General features: G+C 46.6%; 1 protein-coding gene across 1 annotated transcript in view; it reads right to left on the bottom strand.

Annotated features, from left to right (window-relative positions):
- RAB26 (RAB26, member RAS oncogene family) overlaps window positions 1–24,014 on the bottom strand; it is a 164,806-nt gene that overhangs the window by 7,452 nt on the left and 133,340 nt on the right. Inside the window, exons 3-5 of the mRNA XM_040441026.1 lie at window positions 23,510–23,551; window positions 23,345–23,411; window positions 21,027–21,079 (exon numbers count right to left, since the gene is read on the bottom strand). Coding sequence (XP_040296960.1) covers window positions 21,027–21,079; window positions 23,345–23,411; window positions 23,510–23,551 — 162 coding nt within the window. The remainder of the gene's footprint in view (window positions 1–21,026; window positions 21,080–23,344; window positions 23,412–23,509; window positions 23,552–24,014) is intronic.

Here is a 24,014-nt window from a genome sequence, read left to right as displayed (position 1 = left end):
TGTGATACTGCATTGTATACTGGATATCTCAGGATGTGATACTGCATTGTATACTGGTTATCTCAGGATGTGATACTGCATTGTATACTGGTAACCAGATGAGAGAAACTATATGTACATTTTTATTCCAAAGAATGTAAGAAAAGGTAATACAAGTACAAATGGATGGGTGTAAAAGTAAGGAAGCGGAGATTGGCAGCTTCGGCGCAGGCCGCCATGATCCGGCTGTCACTTGTCACCTCTACCACCGACTGTCAAGGTCTTTACAGCGGCTCTTAGTCCTCCGTGCCCCGTGAGAGGGCGAGGTGATAAGAGCCCTTCTTAGTGCCTCTGTATGAGCTGTCAGAGCGAACAGGCAGCTAAGTATAGAGGAGAATCTACTGGAAATCCCAAAAATATCTCACGAGGTTAAGGCAAGTTCCCGAGACAGACCTCAGGCAAAAACAGAGGCATTTAGGATTCTGCATCTTCACAAGGAAGGAGCTTTCTCTACACAGCACCATAAAGTAGAATTTGGAGGGCTGCCGACTGCTGTCATCACCTCTGCTCCCCTCCAAACTTTCACCTCTTAACACTATGGTTTTTTTTTATTACCAGAATTAATTTCTTAATATATCTTTATAGTGATTAGTGTGCCAGTATTCAGAGCTCCAAATCCCCTGAAAAAATTCTGTCTGCCTGCAGCCACCACTAGAGGGAGCTCACCGCATACTGTGTTATTATACAGTTTAATGTAGAAACAGTATGCAGTAATCTCCTGAGCTCCCCCTAGTGGTGACTACAGGCAGACAGAATGTTATCCAGGAACTTCGTCTACACAAGTTTTCATAAGTAGTCACAGGGCCACCAGGGTCACATAATTATGGGGCTGATTCGTTTTAGAGATCCTGTCTGGGGCATGCGAGTGTTTAGGGGTCTGAATGAGTTAAGGAGTCTGATTAATTTCAGGGGTCTGGTATGGAGTGTGAATGAGTTTTGGGGTCTTGTTTGGGGTCTGAATGAGATGAAGCATCTGAATTAATTTGAGGGATCTGGTTTGGGTTCGGATTAATCTGTTCTGGGGGTCTGGTCTGGGGTGTGAATGTGTTTAGGGGTCTTGTTTGGGTCTGGAGTTTTAGTTAATTGTGGGGTCTGCTCTGGGGTGTGAATGAGTTTAGGGGTTGTCAATTTCAGGGGTCTAGTTTGGGTTCAAATTAATTTTAGGAGTTTGATCTGGGGCCCGAATGAATCTGGGGGTCTGCCGTCGTCGTTAATTTTGAGGTCTGCTCTGAGGTATGAATTACTTTAGAGGGTTTTGTATGGGTTATGAATTAATTTTGGGGTCTGGTTTGGTGTGTGAATATGTTTAGGAGTTTTATTTGGGATCTGAATTAATTTTAGGGGTCTGGTTTGGGTTTTGATTAATTTTAAAAGTCTGGTCTGGGGTCTGAATAAATTTAGGGGTCTGAGTTAAATTTGGGGTCTGGTGTTGTGGTGTAACTGAGTTTAGGGGTTCTCAATTAATTTCAGTTGTCTAGTTTGGGATCGTACTAATTTTAGGAGTCTGGTCTGGGGTCTGAATGAAATTAGGAGTCTGTGGGTTCTTAGTAAATTTTGGGGTTTGCAAAACATTAACAAGACAGACCCCGGAAAGTAGACCCTGACGTGAACCTGGGTTTCTCCTCCTACCATGGCCCTTGGTGTTGGGACCTGGAGAAGAACAGGTAAGACGATCCACTTTTCGGTGCAGTATTGCGGATACGTCTTTATGTGAGGTTTTCACAGCACTAACAGATTGGCGTTAAGCTTTGTGAATTTTTTTTGGAGCCGGGGAGAAATACCGTAGATCAGAGTTATGGATGTTTTTCATCGGAGCTGTAATAATCTATGTTCCAGCTGTAATGTGTCAATAAATTGTGCTACGGAGGCCCAATAAAAGGAGCCCCGCTGCTGTGAGTGTAATTACTTCTCCAAAACCAAAGGGTTATAGAGCGGAATAAAATATATGCAGAGTTTAACACATCACACATTACTCCTTCAGTGGGAAGCTAATAGATGAATGATCTCGCTTAGGGGAGTTGTGCAAGATTAGGAAAACATGGCCGTTTCCTATGACTGTCCATGTGATTGGGTCTTTTGGACGAGCTTAAAGGGGGCCCCATCTGCTCTCCTGCCATGTCCGTTTTTTTCATAGACCTCGTTTTGTGCTGTTCCTCTGGAATTATCAATTTACTTAGATGAATAATCTGACAACTGGCTCTTACCTTTTCCCCTGACGCTGTCCCGCCAGTGCTGACAATAGGAGGAAGAGGCAGCCCCATTAATGAGCGGAATGGTAACACTCATTGGTCAATTTCATATTCATTTATTATTAATTTCCAAGAGGAATACTAGAGGGACAGCACAATGCACGGCTTGATTTTCAGAGTTTGGGAAGCAGAAAGCACAGGACTGAAATGGATGAAGTTTGAGTCCTAAAACTATCCACAATTGTCTTCCCTGATCTCCCCAAAAACACAAAGGTGATCATTTATGACAAAATATACACCACTTTTTGGCGCACATTTTGGCGCAAAGGTGATCTGTCGCAAAATCAGTGACTTCTTCCGCGGGCCGGCAGGGACAAGGGAAAGCTGCTGCTAATCTCCCAGGTCCTCAGTGGCTTTGTTACAATGTATCAGCGTAGGTAATAATGTAAAGTCAGGGAGAGAGATCTGTGCTGTTGCTATGTAACGTTCATAGATCATTGCAAAGACCAATACATTGTACCAAAACTGCAGCTGTGTGACAGGTCACTATCCACTTCTTTATCTAAACCATGATGTCACATTTCCTTACCCGTATGTGATCAATAATGAGCCATTTACCCGGGTCGATTGGGCGTACACCACGTGGGCACCTTATCTGTGAACTGACCCTGACTTGGGCTGAGGGGTTGTTACAAAAGTCTAGGAAATACCTGATTGAGCTGAAATATCTTTTCTGCCCCAAATCCATCAGCCGTGTGAGCAGAATGTGATCAGGGCAGTTTTTTTTTAGAATGTAGATGATAGAGATTCTATTCACTGACAGAAAGGAGAGAACTAGGAAATAGTGAAGAATCGGAACACAACGTACATTACAAACTTGCAGAATTATTTACGCAAAGGATGACAAAAATGACTTATTCATGTAAGAGATGTGCTGATAGCAACAAAATAGAGCGCTCTATCCTGCGCTGGAGGACGGTGCGGGCGCCATGTGCTCCCAACCATTTCATTTACAGCAATTACTGCACACATGAGCGGGTGCGAATCTAACACCTCCCAGGTACTCGCCAGACTGAGAAACTCGCACAACGCAACCAAATTATATGTCATTACCTGAATGCCACCATGTTTAGTTACACAATCACTTTATGGAGGGTTATGTACACAGTGATTCCACCAGCAGAATAGTGAGTGCAGCTCTGGAGTATAATGCAGGATGTAACTCAGGATCAGTACAGGATAAGTAATGTAATGTATGTACACAGTGACTCCACCAGCAGAATAGTGAGTGCAGCTCTGGAGTATAATACAGGATGTAACTCAGGATCAGTACAGGATAAGTAATGTAATGTATGTACACAGTGACTGCACCAGCAGAATAGTGAGTGCAGCTCTGGAGTATAATACAGGATGTAACTCAGGATCAGTACAGGATAAGTAATGTAATGTATGTACACAGGGACCGCACCAGCAGAATAGTGAGTGCAGCTCTGGAGTATAATACAGGATGTAACTCAGGATCAGTACAGGATAAGTAATGTATGTACACAGTGACTGCACCAGCAGAATAGTGAGTGCAGCTCTGGAGTATAATACAGGATGTAACTCAGGATCAGTACAGGATAAGTAATGTAATGTATGTACACAGTGACTGCACCAGCAGAATAGTGAGTGCAGCTCTGGAGTATAATACAGGATGTAACTCAGGATCAGTACAGGATAAGTAATGTAATGTATGTACACAGTGACTGCACCGGGAGAATAGTGAGTGCAGCTCTGGAGTATAATACAGGATGTAACTCAGGACCAGTACAGGATAAGTTATGTATGTAGACAGTGACTGCACCAGCAGAATAGTGAGTGCAGCTCTGGAGTATAATACAGGATGTAACTCAGGATCAGTACAGGATAAGTAATGTATCTACACAGTGACTCCACCAGCAGAATAGTGAGTGCAGCTCTGGAGTATAATACAGGATGTAACTCAGGATCAGTACAGGATAAGTAATGTAATGTATGTACACAGTGACTCCACCAGCAGAATAGTGAGTGCAGCTCTGGAGTATAATACAGGATGTAACTCAGGATCAGTACAGGATAAGCAATGTAATGTATGTACACAGTGACTGCACCTGCAGAATAGTGAGTGCAGCTCTGGAGTATAATACAGGATGTAACTCAGGATCAGTACAGGATAAGTAATGTATGCACACAGTGACTGCACCAGCAGAATAGTGAGTGCAGCTCTGGAGTATAATACAGGATGTAACTCAGGATCAGTACAGGATAAGTAATGTATGTACACAGTGACTGCACCAGCAGAATAGTGAGTGCAGCTCTGGGGTATAATACAGGATATAACTCAGGATCAGTACAGGATAAGTAATGTATGTACACAGTGACTGCACCAGCAGAATAGTGAGTGCAGCTCTGGAGTATAATACAGTATGTAACTCAGGATAAGTAATGTAATGTATGTACACAGTGACTGCACCAGCAGAATAGTGAGTGCAGCTCTGCAGTATAATACAGGATGTAACTCAGGATCAGTACAGGATAAGTAATGTATGTACACAGTGACTGCACCAGCAGAATAGTGAGTGCAGCTCTGGGGTATAATACAGGATGTAACTCAGGATCAGTACAGGATAAGTAATGTATGTACACAGAGACTGCACCGGGAGAATAGAGAGTGCAGCTCTGGAGTATAATACAGGATGTAACTCAGGATCAGTACAGGATAAGTAATGTATGTATGTACACAGTGACTGTACCAGCAGAATAGAGAGTGCAGCTCTGGAGTATAATACAGGATGTAACTCAGGATCAGTACAGGATAAGTATAGTAATGTATGTAGACAGTGACTGCACCAGCAGAATAGTGAATGCATCTCTGGAGTATAATACATCAGACATCAATCAATACATCTTAATGAATGTATTTCTGCTTTATGCAAATGTTTTATGTCCTTCATCACTCTTGTCACCAGCCGTGCATTCTCATCTCTAACAGTTACTCTAAAGCTGCCCACGCACAATGATGGCAGATCTTGTAGTTCCATTGTGGCTCTTCATCAACAAGATTCCACCAGGCATACACTTTGCAGGTAAATTAATCGACCATTTAGAATTTCTTGGGGCGGATCTCTTTTGCCCTTTTCCCCTTGGATCCACTGGTGTCTGACAGCTGCTCCCCGGCCTCCTCCATAGAGAATAAGATGGGGGGTCGGTGGTTTTGAGGTGACACTAGATGTCTCACACTGCGGTGACATTTCTCTATCCACACTGATGCAGGTTTCTTCACCAGAGACAGAATAAGCGCACGTCACGGGGCCTGATATGAATGATTAATTACACACAGCCGGTGCGCTCTATTGATCTTCACCAAATGTAAATGTCACTTTTTCTCCACAGATCATAGATTAACCCCTCACTGCCTGCAAGAAGCTGTCTACTTGCCTTTCACAAATGACTGCGGCACATAATCAACGCTGCACAACCCTCAGAAGCAAGAAGGATGGATTCAGTATATGGAGGAATGTTACCCAATATAATACATTATGCTTTAACACAGCGCCGCTCTTGCCCATAGGTTGTGTCTGGTATTACAGCTTAGCCCAAGTCGACTGAATACCACAATATCAGACACGGGTGGTGCTGCTTTTTTGGAAGAAAACAGCCATTTTTTTTTTTTTTTACTAATGACTTAGACCCAGTTCTGTTGAAACAGCTTGAGTGTGTTACAGCGTACCAACCTGGAAAGGGGCTGCTCATGGGTGGGGACAGGAAAGGGTACGCCCACGAGGTTCCCTGCAGCATCGCTGCCATCCTGTACACATTGATTGCTTCTCGGGGCTCTTGAGGATAATCTATGCCAGCTTGTTTTGGTGACAGATCCCTTTGTTAATGTCCCTAGTAATTATTGCAATTAGCATTTAGGAATCTCATGGAAACTATAAGCCAACATAGCGCTGCAAACAATGGGACCTGAATCCTTGAGCTTTCTCTGAGAGGCTTGAAGGAAATAGCTAACGTGGATCATTTCTGCCCTTGTATCGTAAGTTACACTCGCCACCTCCCGCTGCCTGGCAATACCACCCCCCCCCCCCCCCCCCCTTTCTGCAATCAGAAGAAACCAGCCTGCACCCTCCACCAGACAAAGCCCTGAGGACCAGTTGTAATGGTGCACATTCGTATGCGGACGCACACACGTAGCTCCACGCTGCCAGACACAGGCAGTTATATATAATACCAGGTGGACGGGCATACCGACAGACGCTTATAACACGGCAGCATGTGCACTCCGACTGACCGGGAAGCAATATACTGGATATATATATATATATGAGTGTGTGTGGTTGACATGTTTGCTCAGCTGGTGTATGCAAGCCTTTCTGTTGAGCTTGTCTGCTGAGTGGCTGTATCTAAACCTATGGAGTTTTATACTGACAGCTTAGTTGCTGTATCTAAGCCTTTTGTGTGTGTAGTAGTGTCTGCTGAATTGGTGTATTTAGGTATATAATTTGTGATACAATTTGCTGACATGGAGTATCTAAGGCTACCACATGTGGTACTGTCTGCTGGGTTGCTGTATATAAGGCTATCATGAGGTACTGTTATGATGGCGGCCCGTTCCCACCGCTGCCCCGCTCCACATCACAGAATGGAGAATGCTCTCCATTCTGCTGTGCCAGTGGTCCGAACCTGCTTGCCCTCCTCTACCCACCTGCAGCGGATCCTAGGGGAGGGTGCCTGAGCTTTAGGTTCCTAGCTTGCTAGTTTACCAGTGAAGGTGTACTTTTCTGTTAGTCTACCTGTGTACCGAACGCTGCCCATTTATTGTCACTAATTCTCTGCTACCTGCCCTGACTTCTGTCTGTTTACTGTGTTGACCCTCTGCTGCCTGCCCTGACCTCGGATTGTTTTACCCATACACACGAACTCTGCCTGCCATGAATGCTACCTGTTATCTGACCACAAGTTTTGCCTGATCCCTTAGTGCTTCACACCGGTGTCTCTGACACCTGTGCGTCCTCCGCCAACTAGACTGGGACTACTCCAAGAGGCAGCGGCTGGGTGGCTCCCCTGCAGTGAAGACCAGATCCCTGTATAGGGGGTTAAAGAATGAATACCAGGGGACTTCCAGGATAACACCCTTAGGTCTAGACCTAAGCCAAACCGGTTCCTTGGAACAGTGGATCCAAATCCACTGTCCCTAACAGATACAGTCCCAGAGAAACACACAGTTTTACATTTCCTTTCATTTGTATGCATGTCTAGTGTGATTAAAGTCAAACTCTACCTTCTAACATTAAGTCCAACAGTCTGTACTGATTAATATTTTACCCTAGGTCTGGGCGCTGATTTTGGATACAGAGCTTCAAATTCCCTGCACTGATCTTAAAGGATAAAATTCTTTGTACCTGAAGCCACCACTAGAGGGAGCTCATCCCAATACACAAGCAGTGAGCTCCCTCTAGTGGTGGCTGCAGGCAAATAGCATGTTATCTTTATGACTATGCAGTGGAGCTGGAGCTCTGTGTCTGAAAAAGACAAAGCTTCAACTGCTATAAAGATATATTCAGAAACGAAATGGGCGCAGAATTGTGGACCTACTGTCTTTTAACACAAAATAAAATGGCGATTGAGGTTTCCCATTAGCCTCACAGGAAAATCAACAGCCTTAGGCTATGGGCGGATGGTGCCATAGGTTGCACTTACTATTCAGGATCCTGGGAAAGCAGTGCGGGGGCTGTAATACTGATTATCACCCAGGTTCATAAAAACCAGCAACCAAAGCAGAAGGTGCCTTGAGGAGCCCTCGGAGGGGTTTAAACAGACTGACCGTCCGGAGGAAGGAAGAGCTTTATTTTAATGAGAATATAATACATTTTGGGCAGACAACCGTTTCATTGCCTGACTCTCCATAGAGACAGCTGCGGAGGACGGGCTCGGCGACAGGTATATAATGGTTATATTTAGATATGCGCCTTAAGGGGGGGGATGTTATTGCGGCAGAAGAGGAAATCGGCAGCAGACTCTGCCTAAGGGGCATCTCGGGAGGATCTGCGCAGCTCTACATCCCCAGACCTCCTGCACTCACCAGTTATGACAGCAGTATAATAGCTGCGCTGTGTTATTACAAGCCCTCCGCTCCCGCGCACGAGCCGTACGGCCTTCAGCATCACCTGCTACTTACACAGCCGGCGGCGGATCTTAAAGGAGACACGCACCAGGCTGCACTGGATTAGAAAAACAGCGCCACACCTGTCCACAGCTTATGTGTGGTATTGCAGCTCCACTTCATTTAATTAAGTATCAGACAAACCCTACTTTGCGTGCATTCCGACTATGCACGGAAGACATGAGACGAAAAGCCGAAGTCATTTTCAATATTTTCTAAATTAGGCCTCCTGCACGCGACCATATGGCTTTTTCAGTGTTTTGCGGTTCGTTTTTCACGGATCCGTCGTTCCGTTTTTTGTTACCGTTGTGTTTCCGTTTCGTTTTTTTCCGTATGGCATATACAGTATTTACATAGAAAAAAATTGCGCTGGGCATAAAATTTTCAATAGATGGTTCCGCAAAAACGGAACGGATACGGAAAACATTCCGTTTGTGTTCCGTTTTTTTTGCGGACCCATTGACTTGAATGGAGCCACGGAACGTGATTTGCGGGTAATAATAGGACATGTTCTATCTTTCAACAGAACGGAAAAACGGAAACGGAATGCATACGGAGTACATTCCGTTTTTTTTTGTGGAACAATTGAAATGAATGGTTCCGTATACGGAACGTAAAGAACGGCGCGTAAACGGAAATAAAAACGGTCGTGTGCAGGAATGGATAAACCAGGATAAACCATTTTGACGCAATCTGATTGAAGCCTATGGATAGTAACACATACCCTTCAACATTTGGAAACCAAATATAGGTACAATTCTACCCCTCTTGTACCCGGATGTGCCCAGGGCAGTATGCCATCCTCAAAAACCCCCATTACAACATGCCCCCAGCCAGGAGGAAATCCAATCTCCTTCCAACTGTTTGTAAGTCCGGCCAACCCTCTCGTCCTTGATGCCAGAATGACTGTCAGAGTTGGCAGAAGAGACTACCCCCTTGCCATCTGTGCCCGTTTGAGTGGGATGTGGTGCCAACACAGACAAGCCTATGAAACTGCAAGGTGGATTGGGCACCCATATCTAATCTCATTCTTCTTCTTTGAAGCATAGCCAGCAGCACCGACTTAGCCCAGGTGCCAGTCACTCCTTGGCCTTGTTGCCGCACATCTGCCAGTGGAATTGACTTCTCCTTGTGTGCCATCTGTGCCCTTTCAGCGGGATGCTCTGTCAAAGAGCCAGGCCTCTGGCACTGCATGGTGGATCAGGTGCTCAAATCCAATCAAATTTAGGTTCTTTGAAAGCCCAGATAGTGGGATCCACTCGACCCTTTGGTCTAGCTGGCTGACTTGGGGAGCCTCAATGCCTTGGCACCTTCACTAAGGGCAACTCTTGGCCTTGCTCGTTTCCTGCAGGAGACTGCGGATCTGATAAAAGTGGCCGAATCAAATTTTTACCTTTTGGTGTCACCTGTGCCCTTTCAGCGGGTGCCGAAACAGCCATGCCTTTAGAATTGCTACCAAATCCAATTTAATTAAATTTTTTGTGAGCCCGGCCAGTGGGACCCACTTGGCCTAGGTTTCCAGGGAGCCTCGGCCTCCCTCATAGGGTAAGCCCTTGGCCTTGCGTTGATGCCACAGGGAAGACATGGCTGCTCTAGATCTGCCATGGGTGCTGGAATCAATGTGCGTTTTCCGGTGCGGATCTCACCTAGACGTACTATAAAGGGTTAATCTTACATGGTCCAGCGCTGCCAGTGTCACCAGATTACAGACTTCTCTGCTTAAATTAATATTTTTCCTCTGTCTAAAAAGAACAGGCAGCAAGAAGGTGTGAAAAAAACACACAAATATATAAAATTAAAAAAGGTATTGTTATCCCCTCCCCCGTCTCACGGAGGCTGGGGCGAACAATGGCGGGCACTGAAATGTCACCCTGTGTATTAGGGAGGAGAGGCAGTTGAACGCAATGTAATCAAGAGCATTTCTGTTCTGATGATGACCCTGGAACATCTGCCTCACACCTCCTCATCAGCCATTGTCTCTCCACAGTCACACGGCTCGCACCGCTGCTGCAGCCTGCATCCATTATTGGCAAAAGAACAATACAGGCAACAAAAAAATAAATGCCCATTTGTTGGTTTTTTGTTGTTGTTTTTTTTGCATATACTACGTGCGGGTTTACCTGGTTGGGCGCCAATGTTGTTTACGCACAGTATGGGACGTGACAGCCACTTACCCGGCCGTTCTGCACAGTCGGATAAGCACGTTATCAATCACGGTGAATGGCTGTCTACCAAATTGGGCATAGATCAGTATCGATCCTCCCGGGATGCGGGGCCCCCCTCCCCCTCTCCGGCATTGTCACAGACCATAGTGCTTGTGATTACGCACTGCAATTAATCCCTCTTGAATGGGAGAGACGGGTGAAGGCTTCATGTGTGGTGTCCCCATGTGAGGATGTAATTACTTGTTACACACATCCCTGCAAAAGGAATCCGTACAGCCAGCTGTAATAGGAAGCGTTCCTTTAAAAGGATATTCCTAAGCTATACCATCACTTTATGATCGTGGGGGGCTGACCTCTGGGACTACAGGGGCCACAGCGCTGATTCACACACTCTGAGCAGAGGTGTCCCGGGTATCCGCTCTGCAGGAGAACCACAGCACAATGCCATTAATATGAATTAAGGTGCAATTCCCTTCACAGATGCGCTCCCGCCACCTGGCTGTGCAGGGTATGTGGCGGTACACCCGCACTGCAACCACTTTACAGCTGCACTCCCTCCATCTGACTGTGCAGAGTATGTGGCGCTACACCAGCATTGCAACCACTTCACAGCTGCGCTCCCGCCACCTAACTGTGCAGGGTATGTGGCGCTACACCCACACTGCAACCACTTCACAGCTGCACTCCCTCCACCTGACTGTGCAGAGTATGTCGCGCTACACCCGCACTGCAACCACTTCACAGCTGCGCTCCCGCCACCTAACTGTGCAGGGTATGTGGCGCTACACCCACACTGCAACCACTTCACAGCTGCGCTCCCTCCACCTGACTGTGCAGAGTATGTCGCGCTACACCCGCACTGCAACCACTTCACAGCTGCACTCCCTCCACCTGACTGTGCAGAGTATGTCGCGCTACACCCGCACTGCAACCACTTCACAGCTGCACTCCCTCCACCTGACTGTGCAGAGTATGTCGCGCTACAGCCGCACTGCAACCACTTCACAGCTGCGCTCCCTCCACCTGACTGTGCAGAGTATGTCGCGCTACACCCGCACTGCAACCACTTCACAGCTGCACTCGCTCCACCTGACTGTGCAGAGTATGTCGCGCTACACCCGCACTGCAACCACTTCACAGCTGCACTCCCTCCACCTGACTGTGCAGAGTATGTCGCGCTACACCCACACTGCAACCACTTCACAGCTGCACTCCCTCCATCTGACTGTGCAGGGTATGTGGCACTACAACCGCACTGCAACTCCTTCACAGCTGCACTCCCGCCACTTGGCTGTGCAGGGTATGTGGCGCTACAACCGCACTGCAACTCCTTCACAGCTGCGCTCCCGCCACCTGGCTGTGAAGGGTATGTGGCGCTACACCCGCACTGCAACCCATTCACAGCTGTGCTCGCGTCACCTGGCTGTGCAGGGTATGTGGCGCTACACCCGCACTGCACCCACTTCACAGCTGCTCTCCCGCCACCTGGCTGAGCAGGGTATGTGGCGCTACACCCGCACTGCAACCCATTCACAGCTGTGCTCCCGCCACCTGGCTGTGCAGGGTATGTGGCGCTACACCCGCACTGCACCCACTTCACAGCTGCACTCCCGCCACCTGGCTGTGAAGGGTATGTGGCGCTACACCCGCACTGCAACCCATTCACAGCTGTGCTCCCGCCACCTGGCTGTGCAGGGTATGTGGCGCTACACCATTTAGGATAGGTGGAGGAACAAGAGGTCGGATCCCCCTAATCATAATGCGATAGCAAATACTAGTGATATGCCATCACTTTATAACTTTATAACATGGGAATACCTCTTTAATCATGATGTTTTTTTTTTTTTTTTTTTTAAGTATTTGTCCCCCCCCCCCCAAACTCATCAATTTTTATGTCTAAAGGAAAGCAAATCTCATTAAAAATGTTAAATAAGTCGAATGCATAATTAATTACCCCCCTGTTGCTAACATATCCCCCACAGAGCACCATTCTAAAATGAAAAATATTGCAAAATGTTCATCTGTGGCATCTCAGATGATTACTCATAAAACTCCCAGCTTTAAAGGGGTTATCCCATGAGTAATGTTAAAAATGGAAATCAGACATCCAGTACATAGCGATCTCTTTCTAACAAAGCTAGAACCAGCTCTTATACCTCACGTAGATCCAGAGATCTGCCCATTCATTGCTCCAATTGTTCTGCAAGATTTATTTCAGGCTGGCAGCTTAGAGGGCGCGTTCTATCTGCTGCAGCTCTCTCCCTATCACAGCTCAGGAAGGTGTGTCCTATCTGCTGCAGCTCTCTCCCTATCACAGCTCAGGAAGGTGTGTCCTATCTGCTGCAGCTCTCTCCCTATCACAGCTCAGGAAGGTGTGTTCTCTCTGCTGCAGCTCTCTCCCTATCACAGCTCAGGAAGGTGTGTCCTATCTGCTGCAGCTCTCTCCCTATCACAGCTCAGGAAGGTGTGTCCTATCTGCTACAGCTCTCTCCCTATCACAGCTCAGGAAGGTGTGTTCTCTCTGCTGCAGCTCTCTCCCTATCACAGCTCAGGAAGGTGTGTTCTCTCTGCTGCAGCTCTCTCCCTATTACAGATCAGGAAGGTGTGTTCTATCTGCTACAGCTCTCTCCCTATCACAGCTCAGGAAGGTGTGTCCTATCTGCTGCAGCTCTCTCCCTATCACAGCTCAGGAAGGTGTGTTCTCTCTGCTGCAGCTCTCTCCCTATTACAGATCAGGAAGGTGTGTCCTATCTGCTGCAGCTCTCTCCCTATTACAGCTCAAGAAGGTGTGTCCTATCTGCTGCAGCTCTCTCCCTATCACAGCTCAGGAAGGTGTGTCCTATCTGCTGCAGCTCTCTCCCTATCACAGCTCAGGAAGGTGTGTCCTATCTGCTGCAGCTCTCTCCCTATCACAGCTCAGGAAGGTGTGTCCTATCTGCTACAGCTCTCTCCCTATCACAGCTCAGGAAGGTGTGTCCTATCTGCTGCAGCTCTCTCCCTATCACAGCTCAGGAAGGTGTGTCCTATCTGCTGCAGCTCTCTCCCTATCACAGCTCAGGAAGGTGTGTCCTATCTGCTGCAGCTCTCTCCCTATCACAGCTCAGGAAGGTGTGTCCTATCTGATGCAGCTCTCTCCCTATCACAGCTCAGGAAGGTGTGTCCTATCTGCTGCAGCTCTCTCCCTATCACAGCTCAGGAAGGTGTGTCCTATCTGATGCAGCTCTCTCCCTATCACAGCTCAGGAAGGTGTGTCCTATCAGCTGCAGCTCTCTTCCTATCACAGCTCAGGAAGGTGTGTCCTATCTGATGCAGCTCTCTCCCTATCACAGCTCAGGAAGATGTGTCCTATCTGCTGCAGCTCTCTTCCTATCACAGCTCAGGAAGGTGTGTCCTATCTGATGCAGCTCTCTCCCTATCACAGCTCAGGAAGGTGTGTTCTCTCTGCTGCAGCTCTCTCCCTATCACAGCTCAGGAAGGTGTGTCCTATCTGTTGCAGCTCTCTCCCTATCACAGCTCAGGAAGGTGTGTCCTATCTGCTGCAGCTCTCTCCCTATCACAGCTCAGGAAGGTGTGTCCTATCTGCTGCAGCTCTCTCCCTATCACAGCTCAGGAAGGTGTGTCCTATCTGCTGCAGCTCTCTCCCTATCACAGCTCAGGAAGGTGTGTCCTATCTGATGCAGCTCTCTCCCTATCACAGCTCAGGAAGGTGTGTCCTATCAGCTGCAGCTCTCTTCCTATCACAGCTCAGGAAGGTGTGTCCTATCTGATGCAGCTCTCTCCCTATCACAGCTCAGGAAGATGTGTCCTATCTGCTGCAGCTCTCTTCCTATCACAGCTCAGGAAGGTGTGTCCTATCAGCTGCAGCTCTCTTCCTATCACAGCTCAGGAAGGTGTGTCCTATCTGATGCAGCTCTCTCCCTATCACAGCTCAGGAAGATGTGTCCTATCTGCTGCAGCTCTCTTCCTATCACAGCTCAGGAAGGTGTGTCCTATCTGATGCAGCTCTCTCCCTATCACAGCTCAGGAAGATGTGTCCTATCTGCTGCAGCTCTCTTCCTATCACAGCTCAGGAAGGTGTGTCCTATCTGATGCAGCTCTCTCCCTATCACAGCTCAGGAAGGTGTGTTCTCTCTGCTGCAGCTCTCTCCCTATCACAGCTCAGGAAGGTGTGTCCTATCTGTTGCAGCTCTCTCCCTATCACAGCTCAGGAAGGTGTGTCCTATCTGCTGCAGCTCTCTCCCTATCACAGCTCAGGAAGATGTGTCCTATCTGCTGCAGCTCTCTTCCTATCACAGCTCAGGAAGGTGTGTCCTATCTGATGCAGCTCTCTCCCTATCACAGCTCAGGAAGGTGTGTTCTCTCTGCTGCAGCTCTCTCCCTATCACAGCTCAGGAAGGTGTGTCCTATCTGTTGCAGCTCTCTCCCTATCACAGCTCAGGAAGGTGTGTCCTATCTGCTGCAGCTCTCTCCCTATCACAGCTCAGGAAGGTGTGTCCTATCTGCTGCAGCTCTCTCCCTATCACAGCTCAGGAAGGTGTGTCCTATCTGCTGCAGCTCTCTCCCTATCACAGCTCAGGAAGGTGTGTCCTATCTGATGCAGCTCTCTCCCTATCACAGCTCAGGAAGGTGTGTCCTATCAGCTGCAGCTCTCTTCCTATCACAGCTCAGGAAGGTGTGTCCTATCTGATGCAGCTCTCTCCCTATCACAGCTCAGGAAGATGTGTCCTATCTGCTGCAGCTCTCTTCCTATCACAGCTCAGGAAGGTGTGTCCTATCAGCTGCAGCTCTCTTCCTATCACAGCTCAGGAAGGTGTGTCCTATCTGATGCAGCTCTCTCCCTATCACAGCTCAGGAAGATGTGTCCTATCTGCTGCAGCTCTCTTCCTATCACAGCTCAGGAAGGTGTGTCCTATCTGATGCAGCTCTCTCCCTATCACAGCTCAGGAAGGTGTGTTCTCTCTGCTGCAGCTCTCTCCCTATCACAGCTCAGGAAGGTGTGTCCTATCTGTTGCAGCTCTCTCCCTATCACAGCTCAGGAAGGTGTGTCCTATCTGCTGCAGCTCTCTCCCTATCACAGCTCAGGAAGGTGTGTCCTATCTGCTGCAGCTCTCTCCCTATCACAGCTCAGGAAGGTGTGTTCTCTCTGCTGCAGCTCTCTCCCTATCACAGCTCAGGAAGGTGTGTCCTATCTGTTGCAGCTCTCTCCCTATCACAGCTCAGGAAGGTGTGTCCTATCTGCTGCAGCTCTCTCCCTATCACAGCTCAGGAAGGTGTGTCCTATCTGATGCAGCTCTCTCCCTATCACAGCTCAGGAAGGTGTGTCCTATTAGCTGCAGCTCTCTTCCTATCACAGCTCAGGAAGGTGTGTCCTATCTGATGCAGCTCTCTCCCTATCACAGCTCAGGAAGGTGTGTCCTATCTGATGCAGCTCTCTCCCTATCACAGCTCAGGAAGGTGTGTCCTATCTCCTGCAGCTCTCTCCCTATCACAGCTCAGGAAGGTGTGTCCTATCTCCTGCAGCTCTCTCCCTATCACAGCTCAGGAAGGTGTGTCCTATCTGCTGCAGCTCTCTCCCTATCACAGCTCAGGGGGTGTGTCCTTTCTGTTTCAGCTTTCTACCAGAGTAAAATTTTGTTCCACCGTTGGTCCAATGAACCAAAGTAACAGCTTGATAGGGAACAGGATCCAAGGCCCTAATTTGCTCTTGTGTGACAGTGATCTAAGGGGATATTCAAAAGGGGCAGATTTTTTTGCTGCAAAGTCCCACTCATTATTTTCTACAAGCAGATTTCAAATCCATGTCACAAAAAACAAACAAAAAAAACGGATGTAAATTCTTGCTCATGAAAAATCCTAAATCCGTGAACGGATCAGCGGCAGTGCAAGCGGCAAAATCCCAGCAGAATTCCAAGGGTCAGCTGTGGATTTCTGCTGCAACAAATACACTTTAGGACATCCACAAAAATCTACAGGAAATATACGGCGGGCCACTCAGCCCAAATCATGTGGATTTTGGTGCTGATCTGCTGCTGATTTCCCAGCAGAACGCATCGAAAAGAAAACCAGACTCCTGTAATGATGTCTCGTCCCGTGTAACCACGGTGCTAATTGGCTGCAGTGGTCACATATCATCGCAGGAGGCCGGGTTGTAAAGAGACTAGCAGAGGCCAGACGCCATGGAAATGCCAAGGGAGGTGAAGATTTTTTTGATAATTTTTTTTAAAAATTTTACTTTATTTCCAAGAACGATTTTTCTGAGGATCTGCAGATAATCTGCAGTAAAATCTGAAATAAATGGGGTTTGTTGTGGGTTTTGACCAATTCTCAAAAAGAACCAACAAGCTGCAGATCGCAGTGTTCCTCGTTGCCTGCAAATCCAGATGGAAAATCTGCAGCAATTCCATCAGATGTGAATAAGTAATTAAAGTTATTAAAGGAAGCTGAGAGCGGCTGGAGGACCGACACCTCTCTAGACTACACAAACAGGTCATGGATTTTAATTTGAACTGTGCAGTGCTTCATCCCTCCCTGTGGGGGCGCTGCAGGGAAACTGAGCACTTGCTCTTGGATTAGGTTTAGGGTTAGTCAAGCTAATCAGTGGGGATATTAGTAGGGGTGACACCACGTGACATTCTCTAGAAAGCAAAACGGAATTATCAAAGTGGACAACCACTTTAAGAGCCAAGTGCTTGTGTAAAGACTGAAGGGGGGGGGGGGGGGGGGGATAACACACATAAAGGGTTAATTGAAACTACCCATCGCATTCTGCAGTTGCACCGGGCAGGTCGCACTGACGCGCTTATTATAGGTAGCTGCTGTTTGTTCCAGTTCCTTGGGCGCATTAGGAGGCGCCCTGGATGCTGTTAACAGCTGCGCGATGGGCGCACAGTCCGCTGCACAGCACCGCGCTGCCGTAAATTGGACGGAATGAGTATATTAATATTTGAAAGCCTCCCGGATGTAAAATGATGCGTTATGAAAGAAGTGTGCCTCCTGCATTGAGAACACGGTGTAATCTTGCTTATAGCGCCACCTGTGAGCAAACGCAATACAGGTGGAGTGGAATTTAGGCCTCCTGCACACGAACATGTGCGCCCCGTTGCCGTATTGCGGATCCGAAATTCACGAGGTGCCGTTCCTGGGCATTCCGCATCACAGATGAGGACCCATTTACCTCAATGGGTCCGCAAATCCGGAGATGCTTCCGTGGGGTTTCGTCCCATACTTCCGTTCCGCAAAAAGATAGAACATGTCCTATCTTTTTGAGTTCTGTGGCCGACTTCGGCTGATTGGCGGAGTGCTGGGAGTCAGACCCCTGCAGATCAGATATCGAAGGCTTATGACGAGGACAGGCCACCGGTATCAAAACCCTGGACCTGTTCACACAGCGGAATTAGCTGTCAGAATTATGCCATGGACACAGCACCACATTTGCAGTGGCGGCCCCGTGGTGTCTACTTTCCATTGTTTTCAATAGGAAACATCACCGCAGTTTGCGGGCCAGCTGTGACCACGCCAAGAAGGGACACAGCATGGTGTGCGGACAGCCAATGCTTGGAGCAGCGAGGGAAGGGGGGGTTCCACTTGCGGTATAGCTCTATTAAATAAGGCTAAGTCGTGAGTGGGTCCGCAGCATCCAAAGTCAACAACTGCGGCGGTTTCGGCCTCTATATACGCAGGGAATTTTGACAGCATCGAAATCCGCAGTGTGAATGTACCCTAATACATATGCATCTTCCGACTGTCTCCCAGTGGGTAAAGTTGGTCGAACTAGATTTGACATGACCAGTCTTTCGTTTCCTCTGAGGATAAGCATTGCCTGAGACGTCTGGTAGCTGCTTATCAACATCTTCCAACCTAAACTGATCCGAGAGGGTGGCTATTGGCCTGACCAGAATAAATCCCGGGGGGCAGGCGGGTACCCCTAGGTTATTTTCCCTGTTCTGGAGAAATATTATCCCCCATTACTGGAAGGAACCGAGGGAAAATTCAGCTGCCTTAAAACTTGTGGACAGCATCTCCTGGTAATCTCCTCTAATCCAGAACAATACGGACTCCACCTGGGCGATAACCCGGGTAATGGGTCGGCAGGAAACCCAACTAGCTGAGAAAAAGTTCAAGCTTAAAGACCTGCACTCCACAAATTAATTCCCCTGCAGTTGAGACGTCAGCATCTTCCTTCCCAGATCCGGAGTAATTTCAAGACATCGAAAAAATATCTGGAACTGGGGACACAAAAATAGAAGTTTCTCCAATTAGCGGCTCAGCAATATCATTTTATAGGCTCCTGCAACAAGCGCCGGGCCGGCCTCCGAAAGCCCCTTATTTTTATCTCATCATTAGATTTTATTTGGGCAACAGTCGTGCGTTTTCCTGAAACTCCCCGAGGCGAAGCAGCTCCTGTCACCTCCAGACCCAAGCAATTATAAGGTCTAAATAAAGACCATTATCAGCGCGGTAACTCACAGTCTGCTCGGCTTCTTATCTACACCCCAGATATACAGTCAGCAGCTTCCATGTATTTCACAAGCAAAATGCTACTTAAAGTTATTCTCCATAAAACTGAAATGTACATTATAATCTTTTTAGTATAAAATAGTGTTGTTTTTTTTTTAGTGCTCATACTGCAGTCAGCTTTCCTTGAGTTTCGACACTGCCTTAAACTATGGTGTCCTGTCTGCATGGTGGACGAGCACGCTCAGTTTACATCACCTGGAAGCTCCATCCTCTTAGTAAATAAGACTGTGTATAATAGGTGTAGTTTGTTTCCATCATTCATTCAAGGGAGATTTTATTCTAAGTAAACCCCACAAACAGGCCACATCCCCCATAATGATATCCGAAGTGTCTCTATAAACAGTGAAAGATGAGTATCCTAATCCGGGTCTGACCTCTGGGACCCTCACTAATCTTAAGAATGAAGGGAGACACTCCCCATAGTCCAAAAAAAGGCACCCCACACGCCAAGTGGACCCAAGAGGCAGCGCCGTACGAAAGACAATAAATAAGGGCAACACTGAACTAATAATACAATCTACAAAAAAATAGCGCACAATCCCAAATATCTAAAAATATATATTGTGTTTTTCGGACTATAAGACACACTTTTCCCCCCCAAAAGTGGGGGGAAATGGCAGTGCGACTTATCTGCAGAGTGGCAGCGCCGTCCGGACCAAGTGAGGTAAGGTTTTTTTAATGTCTAATCTGAGGCTGATGGGGGTCTGATCTGAGGCTGATGGGGGTCTGATCTGAGGCTGATGGGGGTCTGATCTGAGGCTCATGGTTATCTGATTTGGGGCTGATGGGGGTCTGATCTGAGGCTGATGGAGGCTGGCGGGGGATCATATCTGAGGCTGATGGAGCTTGGGGGGGTCTAATTTTTGGGTCTGATCTGAGGTCTGATGAAGAATGGGGGTCTGATTTGGGGGTCCGATGAAGATTCGGGGTCTGATCTGAGGCTGATGGAGCCTGGGGGGGGGGGGTCTAATTTTTGGGTCTGATCTGAGGTCTGATGAAGAATGGGGGTCTGATGAGGATTGGGGGGCTGACTTGAGGTCTGATGAAAAACATATTTTTTTTTATTTTCCTCCTCTAAATCCTAGTTGCGTCTTATAGTCCGAAAAAATATGATACTTTATTAATGCATTATTAAAATCACATAGGTAATAAAAAAATGAGACACATTAGAGAAAGAACGCATACCCCAAGGAAGAATATGTCCAGAAATAAGACATGATTATTCAATATTATATTTTATATATTTTATGTTATATTATATCGTATGATCATGTGTTATTTCTGCAGATATTTTTCCTTGGGGTATGCATCTTTTCTGTAATGTGTCTCATTTTTTACGTATGAGATTTTAATGATGCATTAATAAAGTATATATTTTTAGATATTTGGGCTTGTGCACAATTTTTTGGTAGGTCCCCATAGATAGTGTTGATGCCAGTATTGAACATGATTTAGCGGCTGGGGTGGGTAAGTGGGCACAGGTGGGGGAGTCAATATTCTCTGACCACCTGCCCTCCTCTGGGACAGCCGAGAAAATGAGGGGGGCACTGGATGACTGAGGCACAGCATGTGGCTAGCTGAGTATTTTCTTTTTTTTATAAAAGGGGTAGTCCGGGCTTTAGATCTTGATGACTTATTCTTAGGATAGGTCATAATTATCAGATTGGTGGGGGGGGGTGTCGAACCCCAACGCCACCACCCCGACAGCCGTTATCATTAGCCGCTGATGCCGAAAATTATTCTGAGGATGGAGCTGAAAGCACAGCTGTGTAATGGTGTGCCGGGTTACTGCAGCTTTTATTGGTTGCAATGCAGACAGCGCTGCCATGCTAAGTGCGTACTGTCAAAGGGTAACATGAGCACTTAGAAATCTCCTAAACCATTAGAGGAGCAAATTTCTGAGAAGTCCTCCTAATAAGTCGTCCATCTTACCTGGATATTGTCGAATGACGTCTTACTGGTGATATCATACAGCAGGAGCAGAGCTGTGGAGACAAACAAGGAGACAGCGTATCACCGACGTGTGGAATCTGGCCTCCTAATCTGATTTAGGCCCTGAGCTGCTCTGTCTCTCAATGAATTAGCAATGGTTTCCAGTCCTAGTCAAAGGATGAGACGTCTCTAAATTTAGAAAATAAATGAATTAAAAGGACTGTACAGGATTAGAAAATGTGTTTTTACTGAAAAAGCGCCACACCTGTCCATGGCAGGTACTGCAGCTCAGTTTCATTGATGTGAATAGGGGGTTAGGTGCAATACCGCACACAACCTGTGGACAGGTGTGGAGCTGTTTTTAAAAGAAAGTCTCAAACTTTGCCGGTGATCTTACCTCCTATAGAGAGGTTGCACTGCAGTGATTTTACCGTGACTTGCGTGCAACCAAACAGCAACGTGTCTTATGGACATATAATTTTGACCTAATTTCGACATTTGCAGCTAAAATTCTTCTAAGCCGACAATCCCGGCATGAGGGTGGGTGATATAGTGCTATGGATGGGTATTAATTGTGGGGATTGTTTTCATTGTATTATTTGTCGATTATTTTTATTTAAATTTTTATAATACATGAGTGTTTAATGGACTGCAAACTGATTTTTTATAAATACAGGACGGGAGTGTGCCGCGCAACGGAAAACTACACAGGGTTTTACCATGAATTGCCACAGTTTTATGGATTATGGCTTGTACATTTGAAGCACAAGGGCGTGGAAGAAAACTCATGTAGTTCTGGAGGACTGTGCGCCAGAACTACATGAGTTTTCTTCCACGTCCTTGTGCTTTGAATGCACTACTGCCCCGCGGCCACGTTGTGTATGGGCACCCTGGAGACATCACACGGGGCCTTAAGTAGCTGATAATATTGATTAGAACATATAAGCAGAGAGTGAATGTCTTATGTATATACACAGCATCACAGCGCTGTGAGAGGGAGGAGGGGGCTGATCCACTGGGACACATAGACATTTCTTATATGTTTCTTAGTTTTAACCAGTATATGACAGGTAAGGATCGAAACAGTGGATGAGGAAGAGCTTGGCTTTTTTTTTTCTTTGCATTTTTTATTTAATAATTCCTTTATAAAAACATTTTAGGCATGTGAAGGAAGCCCTCAGACCTCACACATGTCATTGTATGATAGCTCCAGACGTCAGTTATACAGCATCCATAGAAGCCTACATGCCACATCCCCGTATATATCTCTGATTTCATACGGAGGTTTATTTTTCTATTTTGTAAGAATCCAATGTGCATGAGGACCTATAGAAAGAAAGCAGATTGGGAGCACAGACCCAGAGATTGGTTCTGTATTACCGACCAATTATATGGTCACGTGCATGAGCAGAATCACCCAGGATGTAATTAACAAAATATAAATGAAATTACAATTTCGTTCATTCACCCCATGCATTTCAGAGGTTGGCCTGCATGTGCCAATCGGTAAGGTCCTTGCTAAAGACTGGAACATAGCCATATTAAGGGGGATCAATAGTAATGATTGGGATTAAATGCATGACTGCCCTCTAATGGTAGGGCAACAAAAAAAAGATGTCTGACACCCCCTAATTCTATAGATTGTGCTCTGTAGTAATCCATACCTGCAAAGGTTCTAGGAAATGCATCAAACTTCAACAAAGTGTTAGCTCCATGAAGACCATCTATCACTTACTAATCATGGTCCAGGTTCTGGTCAAGTAGGTGGAGAAGTGAGAGGAACTACCCTCCTCCGCTCACCCAGGAGCCCGCTAGGGATCCATACTGGTAAAGAAGGTGCTTCCTTCCATTATTAACCCACTTGACCTACAACTTTACCAAGAACTTCTCCTTTCCCCCTCATTTTCTTTCTATGAAGCGTTTACTGAGAAACTGCAGCTGCATCCCCCTCCTCCCTCTCTGCATTGTCTGGTTTCACACTACATGTTATTTTTTTTATTTTTTTTGAGCCGCTATGTAAAAAATTTCCTGATTTCTTCCCTGTCCGTTCTGCATTGCAGGAAGAACTAACTGCACTGCAACCTTACAAACAACAGCTTAGATCTCATCTTCGTAATCCTCCATGATTTTGGAGAGGGTGCTATAGTAGGGTTAACATCAGTCAAAGCTCAATTTTTTAGATCTTACTATAGCACGCTGCTATAGGGTGGATGTGGCTTCACAGAACTGCGGCGTGGTTCGCAGGACTTATACAGTCCCGTTTCCTGGAATTTTGGAAGCGCCAGAGTTTTCTGCTTGATCCTACGTTAAGTACTCACCGTGGGCATCTCTGTAATAAGCATGGGTAACACTTCGAAATCTCTCCTGCCCGGCAGTGTCCCAGATCTTTAAGAAGAACAAACCAGGTGATAATATATTCACGCGGCGTGAAAATCACAGTACAATTCACGGGAGAACACATTAAAGACCCGCCATGTTCCTACCTGCAGCTTGACTTTAACACCATCCACATTCAACACTTTGTTCTGAAATACAAGATAAAAGCATAATTATGAGAATTTTCGAACAAACTACGGAAGAAAACATCTCGTTGCTGAAAAGATAAGTTGTTTTTCCACAATCCTCCCCAAGATTTTACCTCTGTGTTACCAGGCGGCTTAGTATTTTCTATCGCTATATGTATATGATGTGCATTTTATAGAAAACGGGCAGTTTTATAAAAAAAAAAGAAAGGAAAGCAAATAAAGTAGTGCCCCCCCCCTTCTTCTTATAACAGATGCATTCCCTTTTTATCTGTATTTTTGTCATACAATACTAAATAATACTACCATTCAGTTCCCAAATTATACCGCCAATACAATGCCTAAGCAATACCTCCATACAGTATCCAAATAATACTACAGTAGGGTGCCCACATAACACTGCTATATGTTTCCCAGGCAATGGTGCCATCTAGTGTATAATTAATACTGCTATCGAATGCCCACA

The sequence above is a fragment of the Bufo bufo genome, chromosome 7 (assembly GCF_905171765.1).
Source record: "Bufo bufo chromosome 7, aBufBuf1.1, whole genome shotgun sequence".
NCBI classification, from domain to species: Eukaryota; Metazoa; Chordata; class Amphibia; order Anura; family Bufonidae; genus Bufo; species Bufo bufo.
Note: the sequence above shows the minus strand (reverse complement) of the source record. Positions and strands in the feature narration are given on the sequence as shown.